This window comes from Pinus tabuliformis, chromosome 3_1 (genome assembly GCF_031772625.1).
Source record: "Pinus tabuliformis cultivar Carrire ecotype Pingquan chromosome 3_1, CPIR1, whole genome shotgun sequence".
Lineage (NCBI taxonomy): Eukaryota > Viridiplantae > Streptophyta > Pinopsida > Pinales > Pinaceae > Pinus > Pinus tabuliformis.
In genome coordinates this window covers 460,685,054-460,704,999 of record NC_142301.1, presented here as the reverse complement: position 1 = coordinate 460,704,999, position 19,946 = coordinate 460,685,054, and the positions used below count along the sequence as shown (strand labels likewise).

The window sequence follows — 19,946 nt, the reverse complement described above, 5'->3', positions numbered from 1 at the left end:
TGTGCTTATTAGAAGATTCTCCAACTTCTTCTGAACCTGTCATTTTGATTTCAGAAATAGAAAATTCTTGTAATTTCTGTTTGACAAGATTTAGCTTTTCACAAGCCAATTTTCTTCCCTGATTAAGTTTATCCAAAATATCTAAATCAGAGATATTCTTCAGAACAAGACTTGAGGAGCTTTTGGTGGCTTTATGATAGCTAAACTTTGTTCCTTCTTGTTCAACATCTTCATAATGAGGTGAGGATGGTGGCCTTGGCATTGAACTTTGAAAATTGGAAACTGCTTTACTAATCACACCTAGTTGGTCTGTAATGACCTGCAGTTTTTCGGTTTAACCATCTTGGTGAGCATAAAGAGTGTCAAATGTCTGATGCAATTTCTTAACATGTTCCTTGACCTCCATCACATCTCAGGCCAAGTCATCTAAGTTTTGTGCAAGGCAAACAGACTGATAATTGACATAATTAAGCATTTTTGTTTGCTCACTTGGTTCAGGATCAGCAGTAGTACGATAGTGTAGAAATTGTAGGTCACTCTGCATGGTTCCATTTTGGAACTCGGGAGTACTATTCCCAGGCTCTAGAGTTCTTTCTGGGAGTATAGGCTTATTGTTGGATTTTTCGCAGGGCAGACTATACATCTTAATATCTGGAGCAGGAATCATAATACAATCTGGACAATCAGAGTGTTGGCCATGGTGTGACTGAGAACTGGATGGAACATCAATATACTGGTACTTCTTTTTTGGATTTTTTGTATTATCCTGACAATATACACAGGAGTGCAAAGAACAGAACTTATGTGTCTGTACATGACTACGGAAACTGGTAGTAGGAATAGAGGAAACTGACAACTTGGGAGCAATAGGACTTTTATCAAGTCTGGTCGATAGACTACGACTCAACGGATTCATAGATTGAAATTTCAGACTAGTTCTACCATCATTTGTGGGAACAACTCTCAATTGATGGGAGGTGCTAGCCAATTGGGGATATTTTTGCGACAAAAGTTGATATGCACTTGACCATTCATCAGGAAGAGTTAATTCACTGAACCCAATCTGGAGTGGGGTGGCGTTACCGGGGCCAATTACAACACCTTCTTTGAGTGCTCGCTTGTGCAGTTTTGGGTTTATGGGTGGCATAGTAGATGTAACAAAACGAATACACATTGTAGAGTGTAGCTGGGCTATCTATGTTTGAGGAGCAAAATTGAATCCATGGAATTGAATAAAGGCTTGCAAAAACTCATTGATGTAAGGGTCTGTCAATGATACTTGATACCTAGGGATTACAAAGGACCAAACAGGACCATTGTTCAAAGGACTTTGAAATCCACCAAGCAAGGCATCATTAAACTCATTGGCTCTGGAGTCGAGGACGCAAGTCAAACAGGAAGTATTTAATCCTAGTTGCACCAAAGGATTAATACCAAATTGTATAAGGTTGATATGGATATACCGAAAACCGTTCTCAAGACCCCATTCTACATCTTCTCTATTGATTAAAGGAACCTGGTAGACTTGTTGCGATAGAGAGATTGGAATGTTAACAGAAGTAAAATGGAAAAGATTGGCAGCTTTGAACTTAAACACAGGCATATTATAAATCTTATCTACATCAATATCTGGAAGTGTCCAGTTTGGTTGGGGATCAAACTCCTGAGTAATAACACGGGTGTTATATAGAAGATCCTTATCTTTATTCAGAAGTTTGGACAACCATGACCATCGTCTATCATGTGCGGCTTTGCACAATTCAAAAAACTCGTAACTTTTCCTAGAGTCCATATACAAGAAAAAGAATAAGAGGCATCCTAAGGAAAGGTTTTCCTTTTGGGATATAACTTGACTTTTGGGCCCTTTCCAAGGAGATGAGCTTGTTCATGTAGAGCCTATCTCATGAATTCATTTCTTCATTGAGTTTTTTTATCTTCTTAAGAAACACTAGAAGGGTTTCTTCATGTTGACCTTTGGATTTTCCCTTCTTGAATTCAACCTCAGCCTTAGTGTGTTCATCTACATCCATTTTGGAAATTCATAGGTTTTGTTCAAGTTCCATGGCAATTTCTTTAGCCTATACCAAAGTCTTAGGTTTCCTATCCCTTAGAGCATATGTTAGATGACCCCCCACAACTTTGATGAATCTTTTTCAAGTATATTAGCATCAGGGGGTTTCAAATGATCGAGAATTTCCCTAACTACCTTATCGAATTTTTGGATAAATTCTTTGATGTCTTCCCTTCCCCTAGTTATTTGATAAAATTTCACAATGTTGAAAGTTCCTTGCGCATCACATGACCATCTTCTCAAGAACTTGTCCTCAAATTGGTCAAAGTTGTCAATGCACCCTGGGGGAAGACTAAGGTACCACTCCCTTGCTTGCCCTTCCAGAGACAAAGCAAAAAGCATCATGATCCTATCTTCATCAAATATCATCCTAGGAGAAATGTTCCAATAGAGTTCATCCGCATGATCATGGGCACTTATGGTAGCATCACCCTTGAACTTGGGAAGCCAATTATTGTATTTCTCGAGTAAAGGTTTACAGTCATCACTCAAGTTTAGAGGGGCAAAGATGCTAACCAAACGCCTCTCACTTCTAGTCATTTTAGGTTGGTCAATGTTGGAATTCGATGCCATTTTCGGGGTAGTGTTCTTAACCTTTTCAAATTCAAGGAGAAGGGTAGTTCTAACAAATGATGGAGTTCGTTATCCCCTTCTTGCAACAACCCTAGTTATAGGAGGAATGTTGTCACCTTCAACCAATCTAGGGATTTGGACAATGAATGGAGTCACCAGAGGAATATTTGAAATGTCGTCTATGAAGCAATTCCTCAACAATTCACTAGGGAGGTAGACCTGCTCCCTCACCAGCAACAGTGCCAAAATGTTACTGCTCAAACTAACATGGGTCATATGAGGGGATCCTATAGAGAAACTACTAGGTAAAGGGGCAACAATGGAGCGATAGCCCACTGTCACCTCAGCTAAGGCTCCCTGCTCTTTACGAACTTTCACCGATGGGAGGAGACCCGATAGAAGAGGAATCACAATGATGAATAGATCAATGATCGGATAAGGAGTGATTCCTAAAGCCTATTCACAAGAGAGACTTAATTAAATAGCTTACTTGCTTGAGAAGCAAGGTGATAGGCTCTCTAGGAAGGGCTAAGAGGACACTTGAGCCTAGGTTTAGAGGATATGCCTTGACAAGGGGCTTCCTAGACTTAAGGATCCTTATGGAGAATTGGTCTTTATGTGATCTTTGTGGAATTAGAGTTGTAAGGTTGTGGGACCACACGGGACCAAGTGGACCTAGAATTAGGTCAAGGATTTGGAGTTGATCAACCAAGGAGGGGCTTGACCTAATTATGGAAGAGAAGAGGATCAAAGGACAAATTTTCTTTGGAGAATTGAATGCAATGATCCAAATGAGGACACTAGCCAAGGGAAACCTAGGGCAAGAAACAATCCTTGAGCTAGGGCTTGCTTTATCTCAAGATCCCACTGTCAGAATTTCTTGAAATTTGGAGGGCCTCTAGAGAAAATCCTAGTGCAATTATGGACAAGAGATCAAACTTTTTTTATGGCTACAATGGGAGAAAAATGATGCCCTAGGTAACGTATACAGGCTAGGCCTATAAAGAGAAGGAGAGGTGAGAAAAATATCCTTTAAAAGTGACCACCTATGGAAGGATTAGTGCCTTATCCTTTGGGAGAGATGGAGTCAAAGAGAATTTATTTTTGGAAAGGATTTACCCAATCAAGGAGGCCTTCAAGCAACTTCGCATGGCATTAGGGCATGAGAGCAGCTACTTAAGGTCTTTATACTTCGATATGCAATAATTGATGACTTATCAAGATGTATTTAACAACAATAATCTCTAGGAACATTCACCCATTCATACATGGCCCATTCAATGATGCAACGCTACAAAATATCAAAATTTCCACAATTTCGTATAGCAAAGCAGTAAATTTCAGACTTGTATAGCGAAAATCCCAGCAACATTTCATGTGACAAAGTAAATAACAAGAATAAGCATGAAAAAGATTACTTACATGTACAAATGAGTACATCAACTCATAAAATTATGCCAATAATGAAGCTCCAAGATTAAAAAGATAAAATCCACACAACAAAATTCATCCATGTAATCCAAACTCGCCCTCCAAAAGGAATGAGAAATTCTCAAGGAGCTACTAAACCCAATCCAAGTGATGATGAGAGAATGAACCACCTCTCATCTATTTATACAATCTCTAATGAGTTTGATTTGCCTAATTTGGCCTAATCGAGTCCCCAATAATAAAATAATGTGCAATAATAAAATCCCTTGGTGACAAGCCCACCAAGATAGCTAAATAATAAAATAATGTGCAATAATAACATCCCTAGTTGACAAGCCCACCTAGATAGCTAAATAATAAAATAATGTGGAATAATAACATCCCTTGGTGACAAGCCCACCAAGATAGCTCAATAACATAAGAATAAGCCTCTCAAGAGGATAGAATGATCAACAAAATGAGTCGTTTGGCCTTTGAGGAGACCTAATGAAGTCCAGAGTGTGCCATGATAGTGGACAAGGGGTTGGCCCAAGAAAATCCGTGTGGTGCCCCCAAGTGGGTGTGGGGGCACAAGGACATCCCCATGGGTTTCCAAGTGGATCAAAAATGCTTGTAGACCACTTGTAAGGGCTAGGATGATGACATAATCCCTCCCTTTGTCTCCTACAGTGAGACACGTCCTCATCTGGACCTTGGAACATCTGCCAAGTGTATGGTGCAAGTGTGGAGTCGATTAGGTACGGTGAACCAGGTGCATCATCCTCATCCAAAAGGTGGAACACGAGCAATCAATGAGTTGTGTTGGGGATCCATAAAGTACTCTCTGCTATGGTGGAGGCCCATGGCTCTCAACGCTCACCCTACAAGTGCCAATGTGGCCCTCTGGAGGGCTAGGACCCCGTATAGGGAGACCAAGCCCCAAATGGAGACCCACCTACAATCCTGCATAAGATCCAATACGTCCCCTTGCCCTCCAATACAACAAATCATTCAAATAGTCAAGTAAAAGAGCTTACAAATCAAGGAATCAATGTGGCACCTCATGGTGGCATGTCCTTCCATGGTGGATTGTGGCATGTACAAGTGTCTCCAAACTCAATAGGGGGTTAATCAAGGACCCTGTTAGGTGGTTTCAACCTTTAAAGGGGGTGACATATCCATGGTCCATTCATCAAGTGGTAGGTGGAAAATGATATAATAATGGAGCGAAGTGGGATCAAGGGAAGGATCCAGGCCACAGATCATGGGACAAAAGGGTAGCTATAATAAGGGAAGCCCACACTTGGGTATGTGTATAGGAGGGAGCAAAGCGTGGTACATGAGTTACCTCACCCTTTGTTTTTCCACCCTTCATCATATGCCTTTTTCCTTTGATTGATTTTTCTTCATAATTGCTCGAGGCTCCAGGGGATGGGAGCATGATGTGTAGGATGTAGCAGTAGGTGACCCTTTTTAAGGTGGGGCATTTCATTGCCCAACAGGAGTTGGACAATCATGGGTTCCTTAATGTGGAGGGGGCTCATCAAGGGCCCATAGGAACCAGGGTGATGCCCATGAATAGGGGTAGAGCTCACGTTTGGCTTTTGCCCACGTGCTAAATTTGTATGTCCTGGCCATCTTTTGCATTTTATGGTACATTTCCTGTTGAGAGTAGCCAAATTATGCTTTTTCTTTCCTTTTTAGTTGCATCAACCTCTAGGGCATTGTTATAGGCCCGAACCAAGGTGTGGAGAACGGGAGGGGGAGGCTAACCTTATGTGGACCCAGTGGACACATGTGGACCCGAATGGGAAAAAAGATGAATGGGGTTAGAATGAGCGTAAGGGAGTGATGTATATGGCGTCAAGAAGCGGGACCATGCAACCAAAATCAAGATTTCCCATGTAGTGCCAACCCTAAAGCTAATGCTCAGTGAAGGAGATCCCACAGGACTAAGGTACAAGGTTAACCATGAAATAGGGGAGTGGAGACAAGAGTACATACCTAGCCCACTCTTTCTACCGAATCCCCCCACCAATCCATGCCCAAAAGTGCCCATGACAAATAAGGAAAATTACTCAACTATACCAATGAAAAGCCATACCTTCGGGGTCGAGAGGCCCACCTTCAAACATACAATCATAACAAGTGGGCGAGGGACGACATGGTTGGCTCAAGTGGCAGAGATGATCGAGCTATCTAGTGGCTGCAAAGGGTTGTTGGCTACTGGTGGGTAACAAATTTCTCCTATATACACTACCCACATGTGGTGGGTAACAAGACCCATGCTAGTCTCAGAAGGAAACTGACTTGTCGACCCCGCAACACTCTGGTCATGACTGACCACCTAATATGCTCATACCAAAACCTCCTCTCCTGTAACTCTTAGCCATAATATATGTGATGATCAAGGCTATGCCCAACCTACCAAGGTGACCCAACAATGCCCGTGCCTGTCACTCCATGGTTGGCCCCAATCCTGAATAACCACCTACCTCGCCATATAATGAAGACCTCGGTGATCCCCCATATGTCAACCTGATAATGAACTGGATCACCTACTATCTTAACCGTACTCACTAAATGATGGAGTGTCCCACCGATCAACTGGATCCCTGGATCCCATACCCATACTGGAGCTCCATAACTCCCCATCCTCATTGCCTGTTGTTGTGACATGTTGTTGGTTGTTGGGACCCCTCTGTGCCTCATCCCTGACCCTTGTATGTATCCAATGGATGGGCACCTAACATCAAGGATTTGTCCTGCATATGACCAATTGCTCTGCTCCTGCCAGAACACACAGCGAAATCTACTCTCCCAGCTCCTGATGATGAACCTGGATACTACCTGGAGCCTAGGCATCCTCTTGCTAATGAGGACTACCATCCCCTGTACCTTGTGCTCACATAACAACTCGGGTTGTTTTTCCGATAGTGCGCGCTGCAGCTCACCCACAGTCACCTCCCTAAGCTTGCACTCATCAGCTTGTGCCCTGACCAAATGCCACCAGTGAGAAGCCTCTCCCTGGATACTCTGTGTCCCAACTAACTGTCTCAACTAGACCTCTTGTGTCTTGTTGCTCATGATGAAGGTATCAAGGGACAACACCCAACTCCTCTACGCCTGCAAACAACGTAGAAGTGAGAGTGGCACACGAGTCCCCGTGGAATCATCAAATGATGCTCATCTGCATTCTCATCAATCCTGGGTGAAGAATACCCAACGGCATGCCTGTTGTCTCTATCAGGCGGCCTCCTTAGTGGTAATGCTCCAAAATCCCAATTGAAACCATCACACATCACTACATATGGCCAAGCATCCCTACGCTCCCCTGCATAAGAACATGTATTTGTGTGCCCCTTGGCACATGAATGCACCGAGTTGCACACCTCTGTGCACTGTTGGACACAACTACCAATCGTCATACCAACCTGAATCATCTAGTATCCCTCCTATGACGAAGTAGTTGTCACTCCATGCAAAACCTCGAGGTGGTGTGAATTGCTCCTACTCCACAGTGCAAGCCCGCACAACACGGCACTCCTCCATGCACCTTTGTGCTCCTCTGCAAAACACTGAACTCTGTGGCACAACTCTATGCACCATTGAACACCTACGCCAACTGTCGCACCACCCTGCATCCTCGGCCATCCCACATGCGTCCATGCATCCACTACTCTGCTAGTGAATCCACTACATGCTAACAGAACTATTGCACCTAGCCTTAGTAGCTCTTGCGTCCAATATGTTGAAGTTTCTAAGTCTACCAGTTAGAAACCCTCCATGCACTTTACTAATTTATTCCTACCTACTTGTTCTGTTACTTAACAAGTTATTTACAATGTAAATATTGAAAATAAACACTAGTGCATGCTCAACATATTACAGATCATCAACTGAAGGAAACAGAAATAAGCACACATGACACCGTTATTTTTGGACCAATGTCCCTGGAAAAACCCAATGCGAGAAAACCGGTGCAGCTATCTGAGGGTTTTCTTATTAAGCAATTTCAAAGTACAATCTAGGTGCCAAATCCGGCTTACCCAACAGAGAATTTCCTTGGCAGTAGTACCTCTCAGTCTGAGACAAATGTCCCGGCTGAAACCCCGAATAAACCTTCCGGCAGCTCCTCAACTCCAATCTGCCCCAAAAACCCCAGCGTCTGCCTTTCTGGACTGCGTCTGCCTCTCTCTGCCCAGCGCTGGCCCTGCTTCACCCTGAATGGGTCCGTGTCAGCCTCAGGAGGTGCTACTGCGTCACTCTCTCTGGCTCCTGCGCTGATCTCCCGGTACTAGCTCTACCTCTCTGTCTCTTTGTACTCAATGCCCCTCAGCTGCAACTCCAATCATTGATTCTATCTCTCTTAGCAAACCCTGCTCTAGAGAATATAATGACTAATCATCTGGTGTGCTCTCCAAGTGACCCTCAAGCCTCCTCTTATACTTTTCTCGTTGACATATCAACGGCCAAGATTAAGTCCCTAATCAACAGCTAAGATTAGATCTGGCTTGATCCATGTCTTTTGGACCATTCTAACACAGTTTTATATTAATCCACATTAATATTTTAATTTCCCTAAGTTTAGACTTAGGGACTCCATTAAAAATATTAATTATTTTAATATCTCCTGAACTGTTTAGAATCTGCCCAAACCCTTTCTGGGTATTGGAGATCTCATGTGCCCCAACCTCTCCACCAAATTTCGTGGCTATAGCACATTTGATGTTACCCCAAATCAACAATCCCTCTTAGCGAGGAGTGTGCTCTAGTAATACTCCTCACTAAGTATCACCCTGATCATCCAGCATCAATCCCTGTGCTGATGCTAGGCCTGCTACCCAACATCCTTTGCACTGCCACATCTTGTACTACTACCCATGGCCCTGCCACTACCGCTGTTACATCCGTACTGCAACTCCCTCTGCATTTGTGCTGTTGCTGGTCCTTTCTCCCAACATTGCATCCACACTGCAACTCCTTTCATCATGTTGCATCGTGCTGCCCACTGCTGCACTGCAACTCAGTTACTGAGAAGTAAGTAATTGATCTCCCAACTCTGACCTCTCTATTGGGCTAGAAACCCTCCTGATGTTGAAGCTCCCTTTGCCAGTGACAAGTGCTCCCTCTCTGACCTCTACGTTGCTGCAACAACTCCCTGCATCTCGCATCGTTGCACACCTCTCTGTGCCATCCTGCATAGTGCAACACTCTCGTGCCTCTGACACTGTTGCAGCCTGCTAGCCTCGCATTGTCCTAGGATTCCTACATTGTAGCTCTCTCTACTGCTCCATCCGCATCCAACTCTACCCACATCAACCAGTCCTGCTACTCCTTTTTGGGGCTCCCGTAGCAAGGTCTAATCCAAGAGGCTGGGTACCTCGAGGATCCTGCCCCAATCGCCTGTAGTCCGCCTGACTACAGCTCGATGTTTGCCCACTTCCACTCAAGTGGTGCGTGTGCACTCATGGCACATAGAACAGACAAGATCTTCGCCTTCTAGATGACAAAGTTGGATGCCTCATCCAACCTATCCTGATCCCTCAGCCCATTCATAGCCATCTCTCTGCTCTTCTTATCGACTCCTCCAAGTCTCTCTACTTCCCGCCTGGAAGTTCTTTGTTCGACTCCTGCTGAGTCTACTTCCCACCTAGAAGTTCTCTGTTCAACTCCTGCTGAGTCTACTTCCCGTCTGGAAGTTCTCTATTTGACTCCGGCTGAGTCTACTTCCCGTCTGGAAGTTCTCTGTTTGACTCCGACTGAGTCTCTCTACTTCCCGTCTGGAAGTTCTCGGTTCAACTCTTGTTGAGTCTCTCTACTTCCCGTCTGGAAGTTCTCGGTTCGACTCCTGCAGAGCCTCTCTACTTCCCGTCTGGAAGTTCTCAGTTCGACTCTTGCTGAGTCTCTCTACTTCCCGTTTGGAAGTTCTCGGTTCGACTCCTGCTGAGTCTCTCTACTTCCCATTCAGAAGTTCTCTTCTAGACTCCCTCTGAGTCTCAATTTCCTCCTGGAAATCCTTCTGCCAGCATCAAGTTGCCCCTCTCCGATCGTCTGTGTAACAACAACACTGATCCGAATTCCTTGGCTAGAAATCCGCCTTGGCAGCAACTCCCTCCTCCTTGGCCTTGCCCTGTCAGGTACTATTCTGACTACAATACCCCCCCAGCGCCACTTTGCAACTTTCCCACAGCCTCCTAAACCCCAGCAACTTGAAGGTGAGAGCTCCTAGGCTCTGCGCAATCCCAGCACCAGCAACTCGGCCTCCTCAGCCAACTGTGTCACAGCCCTCTAGCCCTCTACGTGGCTCTGCGTGAGCCTCCCTTTGCCTCCCTTGGCCTCTGCACTGCCTCTTCCTGGCTCACCGTTGATGACGCAAACACTTCGTCACCCTTCCCTTGTTGTTGCTCTGCTAGGAACAACTTTTGTCACTCGGGACAGTTGTTTTCTACTACTATTGCTCCGCTCGGCTGATGTCCTCAATTCTCCTATGATCCGAAACCACGCTCTGATACCATATTGAAGTTTCTAAGTCTACCAGTTAGAAACCCTCCATGCACTTTACTAATTTATTCCAACCTACTTGTTCCGTTACTTAACAAGTTATTTACAATGTAGATACTGAAAATAAACACTAGTACATGCTCAACATATTACAGATCATCAACTGAAGGAAACAGAAACAAGCACACATGACATCATTATTTTTGGACCAATGTCCCCCAAAAAACCCAATGCGGGAAAACCAGTGCAGCTATCTGAGGGTTTTCTTATTAAGCAATTTCAGAGTACAATCTGGGTGCCAAATCCGACTTACCTCTCAATCTGAGACAAATCTCCCAGCTGAAACCCCGGATAAACCTTCCCGCAACTCCTCAGCGCCAATCTTCCCCAGAAACCCCAGCATCTGCCTTTCTGGACTGTGTCAGCCTCTCTCTGCCCAGCGCTAGCCCTGCGTCACCCTGAATCGGTCTACGTCAACCTCAAGAGGCCCTGCGTCAGCCTTCTGGCCCTCTGCGTCAGCAACGCTGGCCTCTTTGAAGCACTATGCAGCTCCTGGCTACCTCTGCATGGCCCTGCGTGAGCCCTGGCTGCTACTACGTCACTCTCTCTGGCTCCTGCGTTGATCTCCCAGCACTATCTCTGCCTCTCTGTCTCTCTGTACTCAATGCCCCTCAGTTGCAACTCCAATCACTGATTCTATCTCTCTTAGCAAACCCCGTTCTATATAATAGAATGATTGATCATCTGGTGTGCTCTCCAAGTGACCCTCAAGCCTCCTCTTATACTTTTCTCGTTGACATATCAACGACTAAGATTAAATCTGGCTTGATCCATGTCTATTGGACCATTCTAACACAGTTTTATATTAATCCACATTAATACTAAACTTAGGGACTCCATTAAAAATATTAATTATTTTAATATCTCCTAAACTGTTTAGAATCTGCCCAAACCCTTTTTGGGTATTGGAGATCTCATGTGCCCCAACCTCTCCACCAAATTTAGTGGCTAGAGCACATCTGATGCTACCCCAAACCAACACAATATGCCAATAAGAGAGCACTGTCTCCATTAAATGCCTTGTCTGATGGCCTGCTAATGCCACCTCCTCCGGCTAGCCCTTGCCAGAGTATGTTGATCATCCTACAATCCCATGTATGCCCAACACCCCCGGACAACCCACAGAGTCTGCCTACACCCCTATCAATGTGAAAATTTCAAGTCTGAAACCCTGTTGCCATTTATTTTTTGTACTCCTTGAGCTGTTCGACATCCTAGGGTACTCCTACCACATTCTCCACATAGACTTTCAGGCCATATTCATCCAGAAGGAAGGACATCCTAGCCTTCCAGATGACATAGTTGGAGGCTCCCTCCAACCTATCCTGATCTCTAAGCCCAGTTGTGGCCATTTCTAGATCTGGTCGAAAATCTCCCTCTTTCCCTCTACTCGGTTGCTGGATCTGCTACATGCACTCCCTTTTGGAGTGAGGAAATATGCTCACAGCTACTACCAATCTGCAACTAGAAAAATTAGATCTCTAAAACTTGAGATCCCCTGAGAGAAATTTTCCCTCTGTGTGTGTTATTTCTCTTCCACTCAGCGCTAATTCTACTACTACAAACTGCTACAAAACCCTTCTGCACCCAAACAAGGAATCTGCTCAGCGAAAATCTTAGTTGTTGCTGCTCCCTCTGCCTACCGGAATCACTCAACTGGCAAGCCAAATTTTCCTGCCAATCCTGCACTGAAAAAAACGAACTTCCCCAAGCAATTTGATTTGCCTGGCTTAGTCTTTTGCAGCCTCCAGAAATTTGTCATGTTGCTCCCTCTGAATAGGGAATTTCTACTTCTGTTTCTTAGCTTCCCCGTCTAATCAATCACGCTCTGATACCATGTAAAATTTTCAAGTTTGAAATCCTATTGCAACTACTAGAATTAATTCTTCTAATTGTTAATTAATTAACAATTTATTTGTTACGGCAAATATCGAATAAATCACACTACAACCTTCACAAATAAAAATACGGAAAACAATAGCGTTGGAAACTGAGAAATATGCTAGCACACACACATAAAATTTGACACACTTATTTTTGGACTAAAGTCCCCAGAAAAACCCAACTTTAGGAAATCGGTGCAGCAACTGAGGGATTTATATTATTAAGCAACAGTGAAATAATCCGAGTACAATTTGGACGCCGAAAACTAGCTATCCAGATTCCAAATAGCATGAAAATCTAACCAAAATTATCTAAGGGAATTCCCCTTCTTCCACAAGCAACCCCAACACAACTTCGCTCCAGAAACTCATCCTCCTAGACCCCTCACGCTGACTTCTTTTTGTGCTTGCGCAGACCCTTGGACCTCTAGCCCAGAACTGGCTCTGATCAAGTCGTTTTGTCGTTATCTGCTGAGGTAAATGATTCTCCGGCCTTCTAGAAGACTTTCCAAGCCTCTGGAAGCTGAATCGATTTTTCCCATAGCTAAATCGAATTGCCCTTTGAAGCTAACTACGCAGTCCTTTGCGCTGCCTCACTAGGAATAACTCGACCTCTTGTGTTGCCTCTTAGGATCTGGAAAACTTGCTCCAAATCATTGTCCATGCCCCTCTTTATCTCTGCTTCCCTTCTAAAGCTCGAACTCTTCTGGCTACTGCCTCTGGAAAATTAAACTCTCTAAGGAAATCGATCTATGTGTGTCTCACAAGTGTGTTCTCCATCTACCCATCAACTTCTTCTTATAATCTTTTGTTGGACCTCCAACGGCCAAGATTAAAACTTAATCAAGGGCCCAGATTATTTCTCAGTCGATCTGTGTGAGTTTCTAGATGATTCACACCTTATCTCAATTAATTTTGATTAATTAACCCCTTTCCCTAAGTTTATACCTAAGAAATATTCAAAAATAGGCTAATAATCTAATTGAGACACTTCTAGGTGGAATTTCCACAAACAATTTATGGGTTATGGAGAATTTATGTATTTTAGCCTCTCCACAAAGTGTCGAGACTAGAATACCTTTGATGCTACAAAAACTAACAATCAATCCAACCCGACAATAGTGCAGATGGAGAGCTGAAAGTGTGTGGGTGCTCAGTCACCGGATCCATCGCACTGCTAATACCATCACTAACCAAACCCATGTTGTGGCGAGGAATCCCACCTAGGTCCCAGCAACAATATGGTCCTTGTACCATCCATGGCCTTTGCTGAAACGCGGCCATGGATGTACCCAACCGCCTAATCTGCGCCATCGAGTACCAGCTCAATACCTCTCGCCATCAAATCCCAAAGGAGGGATCGAATGTACAAGCTCCTATGTACGTCACAAGCCCGCTATAACCTCAGCGAAAGCTCCCTGCTCTTTACAGACTTTCACCGATGGGAGGAGACCTGGTAGAAGAGGAATCACAATGATGAATAGGTCAGTGATCTAATAAGGAGTGATTCCCTGCCATTGAAAATTTGAACAGCAAATACATAGATCTCAACTCGCAATCACATCTATCTTCTATTGAATATGAAAAGAAGAAAATAAACTGCAATAGCTGAAAACAAAAACTTGCTCACTAGCATAGTGATGCACCTTGCATCTTCTTTATACAATAGGAAGAAGAGAGAAGATGTGATTATCTAGTCATGAATGACACACATTATAACATAATATCAAAAAACATACCCAAAACTTCTAGAGCTATGCAACCTCATGCATGGAAACTACTACCAAGGATAGTGTGCCCAACTAAAGATGACAAAGTCTATGCATGCATGCAATGGAACCCAAGAACTAAAAAGCAACTACTATATGGTATCCTTGGGGTCTGTGCCCCTCACAAAATAGGTAAACCTTTTATGCAACCAATCTTTTCTAAACATAGAAACTACACCTAAACTAGAGACTAAATTAAGCATCGGTGCATGCAAGTTGGAGACATGCATATGCCCTCCTAACTCATCCCTACATAACTATGACAATCCTCCACTCTCTCTGCTGTGCCATCAAGTTATCAAAGCATTGAATGCACTGTCATGAGTGTACCCTCAATCTATTATACAAATCAGCTGCTATAGCTGCTAAATTTGAAGAAGATCAGTTGAGTGCACCCTGTTACTGTGTAGAAGACTGACTGACAAATCAGCGGCTATAGCTGCTAACTTTGAAGAAGATCAGTTGAGTGCACCCTGGTACTGTGTAGAAGACTGCCTGATCTACCATAAGTAATTTAACACTCCTCTTAGCAAGGAAAGTGTTCTCCACCAAACCTAGTCTCTCATTAAACATCTTGGACTTCGCCTTTGCTAGGAGCTTAGTCAAGATATCTGTAGCCTGTTGATTTGTTTGAACATGCTCTAGAGCTATTGGTTCCTTCTAAACCATGTCTTGAAGAAAGTGCTTGGAGTGGTCATGGAATATTCGATTCTCAAAGAGTGAAACAACTCTAATTGTCACCATAGACAGTAGTAGCTCCAACATCTCACCTCTTAGCTCTGTTATCAACTTGCAAAGCCAAATCTAACAAGTACTGATCAACCCTGAAGTACCAAGAATGCAGTGCCTACTTCACCCTCGAAAGGGCTTTCTTCAACTTGCACACATGGGTCTCCTGCCCATGCACCTCAAACCCTTTCAGTTGATTATTGTATACTTCTTCCTTAATCACAACGTCTTTACATCCATTTGATATGACTGCTAATCAAAAGCTAACACTAAAAATGTAATAGGCACGATAGAATTATAACTAGTAAATGGAGCAACGGTCTCACCATAGTCAACTCCCTCTCTCTAGGAAAATCCTGTCATTACGAACAGAGCCTTGTATTTATCTATGCTTCCATCTGCTGCATGCTTCACCTAGTACAGCCACCTGGAATACTCAATAAACATTTGATTTGCCCTCTGGTATAGGCCATGGATGATAGTAACTTTCGTGGTCAATATGGGTAGTCTCAGTTCTTGCTAAGTCATATATTCCTGTTATATTCATCTCACACGCAGATCGGATATACTCTTGGTGGTATAGTGGCAGCCGGAAGGTTTCATCCTGGGCCTAGCCCAGATCACACCAATGAGTTACTAAACCACCATGGTCAAACAAACAAAAAAACTATGGTCTGGCATTCTTTGTACTCTGCCTTCGTGATAATTCGATTTATACTATTTATATTTGATGCTATGTCAGATTTCGACTAAATTTTGTCCAATTACCTACTTTTCCCACTTATTCCCACCAGATGGTCTATGAGTACTAAGTCTTTAAAGTATTCTGTCTTTTGTCTTGCAATGTTTACAAACATCAAGCTCACAGTGTTCACCAAGTTCATGATCAGGGTAGGCATGATCACGAATCCTTTTACCATCCAAAAGTTCAACAAATCATAAGAGGTAATATATTTACACAATGTTGCATGCTAGATATGAATAAAAAATGTGAGCAACTGCATGGATGCTGTACAGTACTGTTGATAACTGCAAGATGCAACAACGGATTTCCTTGTTCACTAACACATTTCTCACATTATACAAGCACTGGCAGTTTAAAAAGAAAATTGTGCTTACAGTTTCTCAGTTTCTTAAGCCTTTTTACAATATATTTCATTTATATATAGAGTTTTCATATTTATATTTATTGAAGTTAAAATTAAAATTCCACATGAAAAGTAGAGTCTCCACACAAAGAACACATGAATAATCCAGAACACACGACAAACAACACATCAATAATACAGAACACAAGACATGGTGGGTATCCTCAATACCCAAATAAATCAATGGATCACATAGTGATTACAAATGAGGCAAAGCCTCAAATATATAGGAGTGGGGTTTAAATTAGCTGCCCAAAACCCATAAAAATATGGGACCACAAAGCCCAACTACAAACCACCAATGTAAGCTATACGTTACGACCCCAAAGGGGGGATATATTTGGTTAAATGTATATGTTATGACCCGTCATTGGGGTCAAAGGGGGGGTCATAAGATATACATTTCACCCAATATATGCCCCCCTTGGAGTCATAACATACCTCAAAGCGGGCATATATTGGATTAAATGTAGATGGTTTGACCCAATATATGCCCCCCATGGGGTCATAACACCATAACGCACACTAAAGAATCAGGAATCGTAAATGACTTTAATGACTACTAAAGGACCACAAAGTTGAGCTTAACCACCATTACACCAACATATTATATGTGATATTTGACTGAGAATCTACTATATATGCATTCTAGAAACATTTTTTGACAACCTATCTTGACACAAACACAGGTAATTTCCAATACTGATTCAAGTCTCAATCAGCCCAGCAATCTATAAAGTAGAAGTTGAAAAGAAATATTTTTGGTGCTGAATAATACAAAGTGTATGTGAAGAGAGAATTGGATAGTGGCATATAATTATTTTATGAATTTTGGTCAGACAGGAGCAGGGTCTTGAATCTTGATCTACTTGAAAATTGAAATATATAACACCCATTGTGTGCTTCTAGTTCTGCATTTAGACAAGTAGATGCCTTTAAAATAAAGCAACCTGTAATATGTTATGAGTAGAGCCAAAAGAGAATTGGATAATGGCCTGTTATTGTTATTGGTAGAGCTGATGGAGAATTGGATACCAAGCTATTGATGTTTTATTCACACTTTTTATATGGTTTTGTTAATATATGATTTTGAGCATTAAGTAATGTATCACGAATCTAATTCATAGTTGATAATAGAGTTTGCTCTCGTACTGCAACGATTGAGAACAGGGATCAAGCATAAGTTGTATCAAGGGGATTAGCATTGGTTCAGTATACAGAGAACCAGTCCAAAGTCTTTAGTAGCAATGGTTTAGAACTTTTTAAAAAGTCCGTGCAAGTGGTGCCTCATTCAGATCCAAGTATGTACCCTTCTAAAACCTCATATATAATCTTTATGCCCAGACCCTTGATCTAATTCCTTCTCAAACCATGTCCATTCTCACGAATCCTGTTAGATGGACAAGTGGTGAGGCTCAAATGGCAAATCTCCTCTGCTCATAAAAGTAAAACACTTTGGGGAGGTTTAACACAGTCCATACATCTTTAAATAAAATGCCTTGGATACTGTCTAGCACATTAATTGGACTGATCATTTGTAAGCACCTCATTGCATTATTTAGTAATAGGGAAAAAGGCAGAGGTATTGGTCCATGTTAATCTTATCCTAACACAATTGCTTAGCAGAATTCTTTGTGAAAAGGCTAGTAAGGCAAATTAAACTTATATTCATAGTTGATAAGAAGTGAGAAACGGCCCTTAAATATTCCAAAATTTGTCCATATGTTAGGTGAAGAACTCTCCAGGTATCCGTGCCAAAAGAATGTAGGAACCTAATTTCTCACTAAATTAAGAAAAAAATCATACATAAAGCTGGAAAATAACCTTTGAGAATGATAAAGAAACTTAAATGAAGATGGATGACCCCCACACAGTACCAAAAGAAAAACAAAAACAAGATCAATTAAAAAATCCTTCTGGGTAAAATTCAGCGGCATGCCTATGGGGTTTTAGTTCACTGTCAAGGGTGATGGAGTACTAAGTAGTGCAACGGAAATTCCATTCTTGTGGTGGCACAAGAGGAGAAGCATGGCACACCCAGAGCCAATTACGTGAAATGTCGCTGTGTGACACACCAAGGAGTAACTGCACCAGTACCGGCAGCAAGATCCTGCACATTCTCATCTGCAGATAATATGCGAAGCACGTGGCAACACATTTAGAACATGCTCTACGATGCGTCATCTGACGGAGATCAAATCTTCCCACATGAGCAGTGCCAAGATGGCAAGAAAGGTTTAGATCCTTCTAGGAGGCTTCTCCTATCAGCATCTTTCAAAAGAAATAATGTGCACATTTTTCAGGCAGAACCCTGGACACTCATTCTGTTAATGAAATGCATTGTTCCAGGACATCTTGTGTCTCTATCTGTGCGAGCTTTGTTTTAATGCATGCTTTTCTTATTTAGCTAGCTAAGCTAGATTCCCCGGATAAACTAGGGTTAGCTCTGACTCCTGATTGTGCACCAGGTATTCTCCTAAGATTATTCAAGTCCCATGTGAATTTGGATGGAACAACTACACCTCAGACCTGGCACCTAAGATGAAAGTCTGGTCTAAAAGAACTAAAAATGAAACATAAGTTCCACCTAAGGGAAAGTCATTTCCCAATTCCATGGCCTTACCCAGAACACGAGACATTAAAAACAACATATGTGACATATATATGAATGCTCTGTGCTGGATAGTTATGAACAATTAGATCAAGAAGGGCTGATAAAGCATAACCCAAAACGACTACTGACATAACATTCCCCGACACATTGCCAGAGAACAGAATATATATGAATACAGACCTCTTGATTCGTTCGTCTCGGAGCAACAGTGTGAAGAAATTGGAATGAAGATCTCCACAGTAAATGATGAAGACAGCAGAAGCAAGCCAGACGAGAGTTTCAAGTCGCTGGCACCACCCATTAAGCCTCGAGGATTGGGGTCGATAATCCACTGAAGGCCCCGATGCATCATCCTCCAAGTCCTCTCCACCGCTGGACGAATACCCAGATGCATTGTAGCGCTGTCTCACAAATGCCGCAGCTCCTCCTCCTACTCCTCCACCACCACTGGAAGACATCTCAGATTACAATACCTTATTGCATTTGGACCGTCTGGGTATTGCTGATGTCTGTGATTCTGTGCATCCTAAGCAACCCACGGAATGTGAGGCTGAATTTAGCAGCTGGGATATAAATTGCACATATCTGCAAATCTTCTGTGCTTGGGTTTTGCTGCGAGATGCCGCCTGTGGAATGTCCGTTGTTATTTAGTCGGTTTAACGTGCTTAATCTGTTTTGAATGATCAGAGAGATGTTGGGATTCCATTGTTTATCTTGACCATGTGGAGACTAGACACAAAACAGGGGTGGGTATTCATTGTTTATCTTGACCATGTGAAGACTAGGCACAAAAATCAGGATTTACACATCGCCTAATTTGTTGCCTGAAGATTTACCTTTTAAAGTAAGAAATGAAAATCATTATGAACGCTTAAGAAATCAAATCAACGTAAACGGATGGTCATGGTATAAGATCGTTAAACGGAAAGTATTATTCTTCTTAATTAGTATAAGGTTATGTTTGCAATTATGAATTTCGTTAATTAAAAATTATATAATAATTATTAATTATATAAGAGTGTGGAATTTTAATTTCAAATAAATATTTATATTTTAATTAATAAAATTAATGTTATTAAATGTTTTTGTGTAGTTTAAGGTGGTGATGTTTTTGTTGAAAAAAGAATGGAAAATATGGTATGATTTTGACATAGCAGAAAATTTTGGAAATCTGGGCTATAGCTA

The 19,946-nt window shown here is 42.4% G+C and overlaps 1 protein-coding gene across 2 annotated transcripts in view; it reads right to left on the bottom strand.

Moving 5' to 3' along the window:
* Positions 1-19,572, bottom strand: part of LOC149187734 (testis- and ovary-specific PAZ domain protein) — a 31,662-nt gene extending 12,090 nt beyond the window's left edge. The window contains exon 1 of one of the 2 annotated variants that reach the window (XM_089411455.1): positions 18,942-19,572. In XM_089411455.1, the coding sequence (XP_089267581.1) occupies positions 18,942-19,155 (214 nt within the window). In that variant the 5' untranslated portion in view covers positions 19,156-19,572. The remainder of the gene's footprint in view (positions 1-18,941) is intronic. The other variant, XM_089411454.1, reaches the window with a different exon arrangement.
* Between the last annotated feature and the right edge of the window lie 374 nt (positions 19,573-19,946).